This window comes from Heterodontus francisci, chromosome 30 (assembly GCF_036365525.1).
Source record: "Heterodontus francisci isolate sHetFra1 chromosome 30, sHetFra1.hap1, whole genome shotgun sequence".
Taxonomy (NCBI): Eukaryota; Metazoa; Chordata; class Chondrichthyes; order Heterodontiformes; family Heterodontidae; genus Heterodontus; species Heterodontus francisci.
The window spans coordinates 15,810,767-15,824,030 of NC_090400.1; the positions used below are offsets into that span (position 1 = coordinate 15,810,767).

At 45.7% G+C, this 13,264-nt stretch overlaps 1 protein-coding gene across 2 annotated transcripts in view; it reads right to left on the bottom strand.

The window, feature by feature from the left end:
- Positions 1 to 13,264, bottom strand: part of bckdk (branched chain ketoacid dehydrogenase kinase) — a 139,298-nt gene that overhangs the window by 85,137 nt on the left and 40,897 nt on the right. For both annotated transcript variants that reach the window (XM_068010129.1, XM_068010127.1), the window contains exon 7: positions 11,679 to 11,752. In XM_068010129.1, the coding sequence (XP_067866230.1) occupies positions 11,679 to 11,752 (74 nt within the window). The remainder of the gene's footprint in view (positions 1 to 11,678; positions 11,753 to 13,264) is intronic.

The window sequence follows — 13,264 nt, forward strand, 5'->3', positions numbered from 1 at the left end:
ATCAATTTCTTCAATCCTGCCCCTTCACACTTCTCACAATAATTCTAGCTTTAGACAGCACAAACAAGAAATTCTTCAAGCTGCAATTCTCATTGCAAACATCAAACTTGAGTTAGATAAACAAGTTGAGCGCTTGTGTGAAAGCAGATGCTTTAAATATTTCCTGGGCAGTTAAGTCCTTTCCTCTGGCACATAAGCCAGTCAAAATGAAGCAAACACCACCTTCGCTGAAGAAAACAGTTCCAAAAGACATGGGCTGGCCCATTATAAATACTGCACACTTTTTTCCCAAAAATATATTTTATTCATAAAAATCTGTAAAAAAAAAAAAAATTACACAACAGTTCCAAGTTGACATTCCAGAAAGTGCAAAAGAAATCAGTTTTCTTCAATACAGAACGAGAGTTGCCTCACAACCCTTCCATTTCATTTTACATGAAATGTACATTTGCATTACACAGCAAAAACATATTTTGGTGTGTACAGCCCGAGGGGTTTTACACAGGTTCCAGCCCCTCGGTTCACTATGGCACAGTGAGGCGGCCCCAAGCTTTAGTGCGTCCCTCAGCACACCGTCCTGGACCTTGGAATGTGCCAGTCTGCAACACTCGGTCGTGGACAATTCTTTGCGCTGGAAGACCAGAAAGTTTTGGGCAGACCGAAGAGCGCCTTTCACCAAGTTGATGGTCCTCCAGCATCAGTTGATATTTGTCGGCGTATACATCCTTGGCAACAGATCGCAGAGCACAGACTCCTTTGTTACGCAGCTGCTCGGGATGAACCTTGACAAAAACCACTGCCTCTCTTGCCGTGCCTGCATTACAAAGGCACATTCCAGAAGGAGGTGGGCAAAAGTCTCTTCCCCACTACAGACACCTTGAGGGCAGTGTGTGGAGGAGGTGAGATTTCGGGCATGCAGAAAGGATCTGACAGGGAGGGCCCTTCTCACCACAAGCCAAGCTACGTCTTGGTGCTTGTTTAAAAATTCCGGTGATGAGTCATTCTGCCAAATGACTTTTTGTCCAGACTCTCCCGCATGCTGTCACCCAAGACCTCCGTGACAGATGACAGGAAGGACTGGGAGGCCGTGCTGTCCGTGGGCTTCACGTCGTACAGCCCGGCATTAAAGAATTTGCTGATCCTTAGTATGTCAGACTGCGACGACATCACCGAGCTGTCCTCTTGCTTCAGACTGCTGATCACAGAGCTCTCTCCGTGTACCTTTTGGAAGAAGAAACACGAGCACGTCTCATCCTGATCAACAGAGCAGACTCTGGACCAGAAGATGATCTTGGTGGCCTCCATGGCAAACAGCGAGGCCTGCTGGTTCTTTACCTCATGGAGGTCCTCCTTGACCTCGACCCCAATCGACTGTAGCCGGAGCAGATTCTGCATTCTTTTCTGGAGTCGAGACATTTTCCTCTGTCTCTCTCTCACCTTCTGAACACCTTTTGAGGATGAAGAACCTCTTGATGTTCGCCTTGATCGCTTCCCACCAGTGCACCAGAGACTCAAAGAGTGGTTTCATGGTTCTCCAACCATGTAATCCCTTTTGAGTTCCTCAATGTTCTCTGGGGTCAGCAGTGCTACATTCAACTTCCATGTCCCCCTGCCAACACGCTGGTCTGGTCGTCTTGTAGGCGACAGTCGGCCAGTAGGAGGCAGTGGTCAGAGAAGAACACCAGCTTGACATCAATGGATCTAACCGTGAATGCACGAGACACAAACAGGAAGTCAATTCTGGAACAGGCAGACCCGTCCGGTGTCGACCAAGTGTATCTACGCTGCGCTCCGTCTGCAGGGTTGCTGCGGATGTCGTGCAGCTTGGCAACTTTTACTGTTTCTATTAGGAATCTGGACGTAGCGTCCAGTTTGCTGTCGTCACTGCCAGATCGTCCAGCTGCATCAATGATGCAGTTGACGTCACCGCCTAGAATGTCCGGCCTGGACGTTGCCAGCAGCAGTGGGAGCTGCTGGAGGACGGTCAACCACTCGCTGTATTGGAAAGGGGCATACACGTTGATTAACCACAGCAAAGCATTGTTGCACATTCTGATCTGCTACAAGGAGGCAACCGCTCACCGCCTCCTTAACTTCCGTGATGATGAAGTTGCCGCCTCGCAACAGAATACCCAGGTCAGAGGAACGGGAATCATTTCCCCCTGACCAGATCGACAGCCCGTGGGACCACTATCGTGACCACTGCCTGTAAGTGCTAAGGTGTGGTATCCCACACTCCTGCAGAAACAGTAGGTCGACTTGGACTTTGGCGAGGTAACCCAAGGTCGAAACACATTGCGTAGTGGATTTAACGCTACGCACGTTAATAGAAGCAATCTTTATACCCATTTAAAACTGGATGTTGCTTACCACACCAAGTGTCCTTGCTAGTCCCAGTCCTTGGGTATTTTCCTGCATACCCATAGCGTACACAAGCTGTTGCACATGCGTTGGGCTCAGAAAACCCTTCTGGTCACTCACAGGGGGTTTGTTCCACTGGAGTGACATTGTGGGGGGGGGGGGGGTGTTGTAATCAACAAGGTTTGGACTGTCCTCTGCTGGTGGTGTCTTTGCCCTCTGTTCCTCCTCGAGGACGTTTCTGCTCCCAGCTTCCCAGAGCTGGAGTGCACTGGACGCTTCGCTGCTCTCGGTCTCCTGGAGCTGGGGTGCGCTGGGCATCTCACTGGATTCAGCGCTTTGGGGTTGCTGCTTCCAGTGCCATGGAGATGGTGGAGGGAGGGGGGCTTTCTCTTCCAGCTCCTTTGCATTCTGCCACTCCTTTTGCATGTGCCATCTTTCCGGCCCTTCCTCGTCCAATGAGGAGCAGCTGCCGTAGCCAGTTTCAGACGGTAGCCTCCTCTTGCCACTGGTTTGGGTGGTGACCTGTTCCTTTTTTTGGGGGTTTCTTCTCTGTGGTTTTCCTTTTGACCACTTGCCACTATTCTGATTGTCCCACTACTGCCTCCTCCTCCTCCATGGGTTCTGTGTATTGAGGTGGTGTTTCTGGGCACAGGGTAGGTGTTGGGTCACTGGTTGCAGCTGCCTCCCCTTTCCTCTCCTTCTTAGATGGATTTTCCTCACTGTGGGGAGGGTTGCTGTCTCCTTTGCAGTACGAGGCACGTTCACTATTCCTTTGCCCAGCCTTTCCTTGGACCTTGCCGCTTGTGCGTAACTGAGGCAGTGCTTGGGGCTGGTCTTGTAGAGGTGGCCTGCCCCACCACACAGGTTACAGCACTTACTCTTTACAGTTCTTTGTGTTATGGTCTTCCTTCTTGCAGTTCTTGCAAACAACTGTGCTGCAGTTAGCTGCCACATAACCAGATTTGCCACAGGTCTGACAAAGTCTGGGCTGCCCCGCATAGACCAAGAAGCCTCGACTTCCCCCGATAGCGAAGCTGGAGGGAGAATGGATGACGGCTCCATTGGCGTCCACCTTCAAGGTGACCTTGACCTGCCGCTTGCTGGTCCAAATCTCAAAGGGGTCCTTGACCTTGGTGCTGCTCCCGGCCACCTATACGTACCTGGTGAGGAAAGTGAGCACATTGATGACAGGCTCATGGGGTTTGTAGAGGTGGATTGTCACCACCCAGTTGCATTGTGACAGCAGTGTAAAGAGTGGCTCCGCAGTGAGGATAGACAGCGGCGCCTGGTTTCCTCTCCCCTTGAACACCTTCAGGAACGATGCATCCCACCACATTCTTGAAAGTTACTTAGAAATATCCAGTTCGGGGGAAGTCCTGCAGGCAGAAGATGTCCGCAGCTAGGAATCCCCAGTATTCGATCAGGATTTTCTTAAAAGGCGGCGGCGCAGTCAGTGGGTACACCTCCTTCGCTATCTTTCACCACCACCTAACAGTGTTACACACCTCCTGGCCTGGAGCTCTGGTGTTGGTTGCAGTCATTCTTTGCTTGAAGCTTTCCTGGGACAGGTACTAAAACCCCAACCAACAAGAAAACAACAATCACGGTAGATCTCCAAACCCCAAAGGGTGAAATGCCGTAAAAACAGCACTGAAACCCAAAAAAAACTCAAAAGCACAAGAACAGCACCTGCAGGATCAAAGGTCACTGATCATGGTCTCTCCCCTGCCAGGTAAGTACTGCACACAGCCAGTATTCCCCACTGGGTCACTGCCAGAACTAACTCATCACAGTATCCAGCACATTTCCCCCCTTTACACTTCTCACTTTAAAGTGGAGGATACATGTGCTAATCTGACTGGATTAGCAATGCAGAGTACAAATACCAGTTTGAGGATTGGAATTCAACTTTAAAATAAAATCCTGGTATCAGTAAAAGTGACCATGAAGCTGTTGGTTTAGTGACAATATTGATTGCCCTCTCTCCAATGAAATTCAGCACTGCAGTCCATCAGTCTGTGGCTTTCTGAGAACATAGAAAGAAGGATTACACATTTATATAGCGCCTTTCACAACCTCAAGAGGTCCCAAAACACTTCACAGCCATTAAAGTACTTTTGAAGTGTGGTAACTGTTGTAATGTAGGAGTCACGACAGTCAATTTGCACATAACAAGCTACCATAAACAGTAATCTGATCATTTGTTTTAGTGATATTGGTTAAGGAATAAATATTGGCCAGGTGATTTTTTTATTCGTTCATGGGATGTGGGCATTACTGGCAAAGCCAGCATTTATTGCCCACCCCTAATTGCCCTTGAGAAGGTGGTGGTGAACTGCCTCTTGAACTGTTGCTGTCCTTGGGGTGTGGGTACACCCACAGTGCTGTTTGGAAGGGAGTTCCAGGATTTTGACCCAACGACAGTGAAGGAACGGCGATATAGTTCCAAGTCAGGATGGTGTGTGACTTGGAGAGGAACTTGCAGGTGATGGTGGTCCCATGCGTCTGCTGCCCTTGTCCTTCTAGTTGGTAGAGGTCATGGGTTTGGAAGGTGCTGTCAAAGAAGTCTTGGTGATTTGCTTCAGTGCATCTTGTAGATGGTACATACTGATGCCACAGTGTGTCGGTGGTGGAGGGAGTGAATGTTTGTAGATGGGGTGCCAATCAAGCTGGCTGCTTTGTCCTGGATGGTGTCGAGCCTCTTGAGTGTTGTTGGAGCTGCACCCATCTAGGCAAGTGGAGAGTATTCCATCACACAACTGACTTGAGCCTTGTAGTTGGCAGACAGGCACTGGGGAGTCAGGAGATGAGGTACCTGCTGCAGAATTCCCAGCCTCTGACCTGCTCCTGTAGTCACAGTATTTATGTGGCTGGTCCAGTTCAGTTTCTTATCAATGGTAATCCCCAGGATTTTGATAGGTTTGTGAAGCTTTCTGTTAGTTTCTCCTCATCGACTCGGTTTCCAATGGCTGAATGGTCAATAACCAGAGGACACAGATTTAAGATAATGAGCAAAAGAACCAGGGGGAGATAAGGAAAATTTTATGATGCTGTGATCCTAAAAGTAGTGCCTGAAAGGGTAGAGGAAGCAGATTTAATAGTAACTTTAAAAAGGCTAATGAATATATACATGAAAAGGGAAAAATTGCAGGGCTATGAGGAAAGAACAGGAAAGTGGGACTATTTGGATAACTCTTTTGAAAAGCCTGCACAGGCATCATGGACCGAATGGCCTCCTTCTGTGCTGTCAGATTCGATGAGGACACCAGAGAGAATTCCCCTGTGCTGCGTCACAATAGTGTCATGGGATCTTTTACGTTCACTTGAGTGTCAGACGGGGCCTCAGTTTGACTTCTCATCCATTAGATAGCGCCATCAACAGTGCAACGCTCCCTCAGTATTGCACTGGGAGTGTCAGCCCAGAAATTAATGCTCAAGTCTCGGGAATGGGGCCCACAACTTTCTGACTCAGATGCGAGAGTGCTACCAATTGAGTTACGGATGACACTCAAGGACAGATAGGCAAGACAGAGAGTGTTTCTCCCACATTGCAATTCACTTCTCTCCAAGTTTCCATCCTGCTACAGTGCACCTCCTGCACTTAATGGGATACACAGAGACCTGCTGCCTCCACCAGGGCAATTCTATTGCTAACCACCAGGAGGTGCATGTGAGTGGTTAAGGTGACTGACTATCTGATTTCTTTTGCATACCCACTTCTGCTCTGAATACCTGGCCTCTACTTAGTAACTTTATTAAAGCACCACACATTAGGCTTGTTGGCAAAATTGAAACCCATGGGATAAAAGGGGCAGTAACAGCATGGATACAAAATTAGCTAAGGGGAAAAAAACAGGAGTGGTGAATGGCTGTTTTTCGGAATGCAGAGATGTATACGGTGGCATTTGCCAGGGTTCAGTACTAGGACCATTACTATTTTTGATATGCATTAATGACTTGGTCTTGGTGGGGGGGGGGGGGGGGGGGTTCAGGGCACAATTTGGAAAATTTGCAGTTTAGTAAATGGTAAGGAAGATAGTAATAGACTTCAAGAGGACATAGAGAGGCTGTTGGAATGAACAGACACATGACAGGTGAAATTCAATGCAGAAAAGTGTGAGGTGATAAACTTTAGTACGAAGAATGAGGAGAGACAACATAAACTAAATGGTACAATTTTAAAGGGGACACTTGAACACCTGGGGGTGTTTATGCACAAATCTTTGAAGGTGGCAGACAGGTTAACAAAGCAGTTAATAAAGCATATGGGATCTCGGGCTTTATAAATAGTCGCACAGAATACAGAAGCCAGGAATTTATGAATAAAACATTAGTTCAGCCCCAACTGAAGTACAGTGTCACACTTTCGGAAGGACGTAAAGGCTTTGGACAGGATATATAAGAGATTTACTTGAACGGTTCCAGGGATAAGGAACTAGAGTTACGTGGATAGACGGAAAAAGCTGGGGTTGCTCTCCTTTGAGAAGAAAGGCTAAGAGGGGATTTGATCGAGCTGTTTAAAAATCATGAAGTGTTTGAATAGAGTAAGTAAAGAGAAACTGCTTCCAATGGCTGACAGGTCAATAACCCAAATTTAAAGGTGACTGGCAAAAGAATCAGAGGTGATGAGAGGGAAAATGTTTTTATGCAACAAGTGGTTAGGATTTGGAATGCACTGCCTGATAGTGTGGTCGACTCAGATTCAATAGTAGCCTTCAGGAGGGAATTGGATAAATATTTGAAGGAGAAAAAATTGCAGGGATATGGGGAAAGAGCAGGGAGTGGGACGAACTGGATTGCTCCAGTTGAAAGAGCTGACACAGAATTGATGGGCTGAAAGGCATGCTTCTGTGTTGTACTATTCTATGATGCTATGACAGCTCATACAACAGCAAGGAAAGAACTCAGAGCGTGGTCACTGTGTAAATTATACATCTGGAGTATCCGAGCTGGCACAGCAGATTATATGACTCAGGCCTGACTCAACATAATTTGACACACCAATTTACCTATTGTATCACAGTGGCAGCATGGGGTGCCCTCGATGTGTCTTGACAGCTGCAGAGGGAACTTGCAGGATGGCTCAGATGGTAAATGCATTTGCCAGTATACTTTACCTGGTCAGGTGGACATTCATCCGTCAAAAACACATTAACTGGACATGCGTCTCAATGGGGTTTGTGGGATCTTGTTGTATGCAAATTGGCTGCTCAGTGTCCCCACAGAACAACAGTTCACTTAGAATTTCATAAGCAATGAAACAATTCAGGATGTCATTAAGACATGAAAGTTGCCACAGAACCAACAAGTGACTGAATCTCAGCAATGTTCCTGCACTAGTGAGGGGGAAAATCAGCCTGGATTGCTATTTCTTATTGCTATCCAGTGACGTTAGCCAGAAAGTGCATGTGTAGAACAAGAGACAACAACAAGATTAGCTACAGTATCACCATGAGTGAACAGCATGCCAGTATTCACTGACTGGGCTCCCATATAACTGACTGCTTGAGCAAAGTTAGGTTATGGTTGACACACATTGAACCTACACCACAGTGAATTAATAGTTCAGGTGAGGAAGGGAAAAAACTGGGGCCAAAGAGCCACAAAGGACATTATCCAATTCCTTCATTTCCACCTCCCCACTGCTACTCACCGATTCTAGGTCCAGCAGACAAGCCTATTTCCAGGCCTCTATAGTTTAGCCAACAGCAATTTACAGTTTAATTTTCCCTTTGCCTCTGTTCTGTGCCTCACCCCCACCCCAGCATAGGTGAAGTCAGGAAGTAGTCACATGGGCAGTTGTAGGTGGGTTGCCTGTGTTCTAGCACTTATTATTCACAAAGTTAATAGATGGAGATACAGTAAAAATAGTGAGAATGAGACAAAGGAAAAAAGAATATTCTTTTCTAGTGTGATTAAGTGCTTCTAACGAGGTCAAGGACCCTGCTGTGTACTTATTTTTAACAAGCGTTTTATCACACAAAGAGCAATGGCAGGAATGTCAGCCTTTCCTCTGCCCTCGACATGCCAAAAAACCGCCTGCTCATTGCCAAACAGACTGCATACCTTTCCCTCTTCAACATGATTCAACCATTTCCAGATAATACTCATTCTTCAATTCCTAAAATATCATAAAGCCAGGGCTTCTATTTAAGTGTCATATATTTGCAAGAAAAAAAAAATTTAAAATAACTTCAGTCCAGATGAGGTTCCAAGTAGTGGTAATGCATAGGCTGCATGGTTTCCTGCTCAGAGTTCTCAGCTATTCTCTGCGCTGAAGTCCAGAGGATAAGACTTTTAAATCTCTGAACCAGTTACAAATCAAATCGGTTAATGGATTACTTTGGCCCTTTTGTACTGTGGAATCATATTCATTGGACATTGGATCTGCACCTGTGTACTTGTTCTAGTATCAAAAGTGAATTTACACACGCGTCAACGTTCTGGCGTCACCAGTATATTAGGACGTGTCTGGCTGTTCTAGTGTTATCAATTGTCTCCTAATCTGCCCCACTGCAAAAAGAGGGCAATACATGAAAAGAGATCATATTGCACTTCCACTCAAAGTGGTCCCACAATATAATCAGGAGTTAAGCAATTCTTATGGGAGCACAGTATGCTGCTCCGCATTTCCTATCAAGTGCATTTAGAAAATGGAATTAGATCAGACTACCTCACTATCTACTCACACAGGACGGTAAGATACAGTTGTCCCCAGAGTATCCTAAAGAAGGAAATGGATACAAAGAACAAAGAACAGTACAGCACAGGAACAGGCCATTCGGCCCTCCAAGCCTGTGCTGATCTTGATGCCTGTCTAAACTAAAACCTTCTGCACTTCCGGGGACCGTATCCCTCTATTCTCATTCTATTCATGTATTTGTCAAGATGCCTCTTAAACGTCGCTATCGTATCTGCTTCCACCACCTCCCCTGGCAGCATGTTCCAGGCACTCACCACCCTCTGTGTAAAGAACTTGCCTCGCACATCCCCTCTAAACTTTGCCCCTCTCACCTTAAACCTATGTCCCCTAGTAACTGACTCTTCCACCCTGGGAAAAAGCTTCTGACTATCCACTCTGTCCATGCCGCTCATAACTTTGTAAACCTCTATCATGTCGCCCCTCCGCCTCCGTTGTTCCAGTGAAAACAATCCGAGTTTATCCAACCTCTCCTCAAAGCTAATGCCCTCCAGACCAGGCAACGTCCTGGTAAGCCTCTTCTGTACCCTCTCCAAAGCCTCCACATCCTTCTGGTAGTGTGGCGACCAGAATTGCACGCAATATTCTAAGTGTGGCCTAACTAAGGTTCTGTACAGCTGCAGCATGACTTGCCAATTTTTATACTCTATGCCCCAACCGATGAAGGCAAGCATGCCGTATGCCTTCTTGACTACCTTATCCACCTGCGTTGCCACTTTCAGTGACCTGTGGCCCTATACGCCCAGATCTCTCTGCCTGTCATTACTCCTAAGGGTTCTGCCATTTACTGTATACTATATACAAAGAAGTAAGTTTACAATCTGGGATTTAGATACAATTCCTCAAAGAGACCAGCCAAAATAAAAGTCACAGAGAGAGAGGTAACCTACTTCCAGGTCTAGGCCAAGCTCCTCTTGATCTCCCTGCTAGAAGTGTGCGGGGACAACTGGGTGGCTCATCTGCTTGAATTTCTTGCTTTATATATGATTCAATTGGTAACACTCTCGCCTCTGAACCTGCAGGCCGTAGGTTCAAGGCTTACTCCAGAGATGAGCATAAAATGCAGGCTGACATTCCAGTGCATAATGAGGAGAGTGCTGCACTGCTGCAGGTGCTGTCTTTCAGATGAGATGTTAAATCAAGGTCCTGTCTGCTCTCTCAGACGGACGTGAAAGATCCCATGGCACTATTTCAAGAAAGAGCAGGGAGATTTCTGCTCAGTGTCCTGACCAATATTTATCCTTCAACCAACATCATTAAAACAGATTATCTGATCAATATCACATTACTGTTTGTGGGAGCTTGCTGTACACAAATTGGCTGCCATGTTTTCTACAACACAACAGAGACTTCACTTCAAAGGTACTTCATTGATTGTAAAGCACACTGGGGCATCCTTAGGCCATGAAAGAATCATAGAATGATTACAGCACAGGAGCAGGCCATTCGGTCCATCGTGTCTGTGCTGGCACAGAAAGGCACGATATAAATGCACATCTTTTGTTATAGGACCTATACAATCTGTCTATAGGATGCCCCTTCCAGGTAATATAATGCAATTTAGGAATAAGTGTAAGACGACACAAGGCCTAGTCAACTTTGTAATAAAAAAGCAACAAGTTGCAGATGCTGAAGATCTGAAAAACAGAAAAATGCAGCAAACACTCAGGCAGCCTTTTGGACATCATATACAGCTAGCTTTCAGTGTGCAAAATGTTTGACTGATCTGTTCTCCCTACAAATGCTGATGGAATTGCTGTGTTTCCAGCATCTTACATTTCTGCTTCAGTTAACCATCCTACCTTTTCCACAGCAAGTTCGTATCAAAATACACTGCATTAAAGTTTAAATCACTATATCAAGACCAAATTTCATACATAAATCAAACTAAAACCAAACCTCAAACAGGGCAAAATTCAGAGGGAGTCAGTGAAGCCCCAGCAGTTATTTTATGCATTGATATCATTTGAAAATCGACACAGAGAGGGGGAAGGGGCAGAGAGAACTTGAATTTGAGAAATGGATGATGGCGAGTGAGTTTCTGGAATGTAATCTGCTTCAAAAATTAGATGAGGCCATGTTTTATGAACTTGCAATTGAGTAGACACTTCTGACCCATGGTTTTGTACTGTCTATTAAAATCATTAGTGTCACTACATAATATAATTCGCATTCAGGACTTACTGCCATGTAACATTGATGAGTGGGTCAGTGATTTATTTTCTCTTGGTAGTTTGAATATATTGTATGGGGAGAATCATTATTATACATCCCCTTCCCATGGGATATATGTAGTGAAGGTAAAGCCTGTTGAATACAACTGCAGAACCTATGACTGGTTGGAGAAGGACATGTGTGAGAGTGTGACAGATCAAGCCGATGTTCCAAGCATGAGCTGGCAGTGAGAATGCTAGTCAGCCTGGGGTGAATCTTGGGAAATCACCGATGCACTGCTCCCAATTTTCTGTCCACCAAATTCACTTGACAGAAGATTCGTGGGCAGCAGCATTGGCAATCCACGAGGCATTGCACCGCCAGCCCGTACTCAGAGAACCAGTCCCAACACCTTCTGCACTTCTTCCAACTTCAACTTCCATTATAAAACTGGGGGACTCACCGAGCAAAATCTACCCATTTCTCAATGATCTTCTTTGGAGACAGCCGTGTGCAGATAATTCCCACAAAGTCAGGCTGCGGAAAGAAAATAGAGGAACAGACTTCAGGAAAGTACTTCAGGAACAAGATTACATAGAATTTACAACACAAAAACAAGCCATTGGGTCTAACTGGTGTTTATGCTCCATATGAGCTTCCTCTCACTGAACTTCATCTCACCCTATCAACATATCCTTCCAAAGATGCAGAATATGTTCGGGATCAGGAGATCAATGGTATTTCCCAGTCTCACACATGTACCACTGATTCAGGCTATAATGAGTAAAGCTCGATGGAGGAATCAGGAAGAGAATTAATGAACATAGCTCTGAGGTGCCCTGAGATCATCCTTTCTTCTAGTACTTAGTTTTACTACATTATAGCTAGTTATGGATGTGACTATACATTCCATCCATTTGTGACATAGCTAATTACAGGCACTCATTAATGTGGAAGGAATAAGGCCGCAGAACCAAGAACATCAGCTATGGTTCAGTGGTAGTACTCCTGCCTCTGAATCAGAAGGCTCTGGATTCAAACCCCACTCCAGAGACTTGAGTGCAAAATCCAGGCCGATACTCCAGTGCAGTATTGAGGGAGGGCTGCATTGTTGGAGGTGTCACCTTTCAGGCACTACTTTAAATTAAGGCCCTGTCTACCCTTTCAGATGGACTTAAAAGATCCATGGCACTATTTTGAAGAAGAGCAGGGGCCGGGTGTATCTCCTTAGTGTCCTGGCCAACATTTATCCCTCAACCAACCTCACTAAAAACAGATTAGCTGGTCATTATCTCATTGTTGTTCATGGGACCTTGCTGTGCACAAATTAGTTGTCACATTTCATACAACAGTACTATATAAATGCAAATCTTTCTTTCATTTCCATTCCATGGTGTCACCTTTTTATTTAGCTGATTATAGGTAAATGTTATTTCTCAGAGCAGTGATCACTGCCAACATTGTGCTCCCACACTGAGTCTCGGGCAGAAAACGTTAGTTTTGAGTTAGTGGCCAGTAGCTGGAGCGCGCAAGATCTCAACCTCAACATTCATGTCAAAGAATGTGCTGAACAGAATGTAACTTTATCTCAACTGAATAAAGACATGGACTGAGTCACCCTTGGGTGCTCTGCTGCCTCTTTTAGGAGGTTGATCACACAGTGGCACGCGCAGAGGTGCAGAAGCAATCCATTGACTATTGTTTGCCTAAAAGCAGCTGGAGGGGGGATTTTGGAATTTTCAATCAAACATTCAAACTGACATAGTGTCCTTTACCACCTCTGACCACTGTCCTCATTAACAACTCACCTCCCTTTCCCAGCAGTCACTCGCTATCTCTCAGAGTGTCTCTGTATGTGTTGCTACACCATAATTGCTGTGGTTAGCAATTTAATCATAAACATTATCAGCACTTTATCCAGATGGAGTCACTGGGAGGGACAGCACGCTGTTTGCTTAGCTCCTAGCAGGAGCCACAGCTGACAAGCTTAACTCCATGGGATCTTTTCAGTACACTCATTTTCTGTGCTTCCTTTTGAGGAATTCTCTC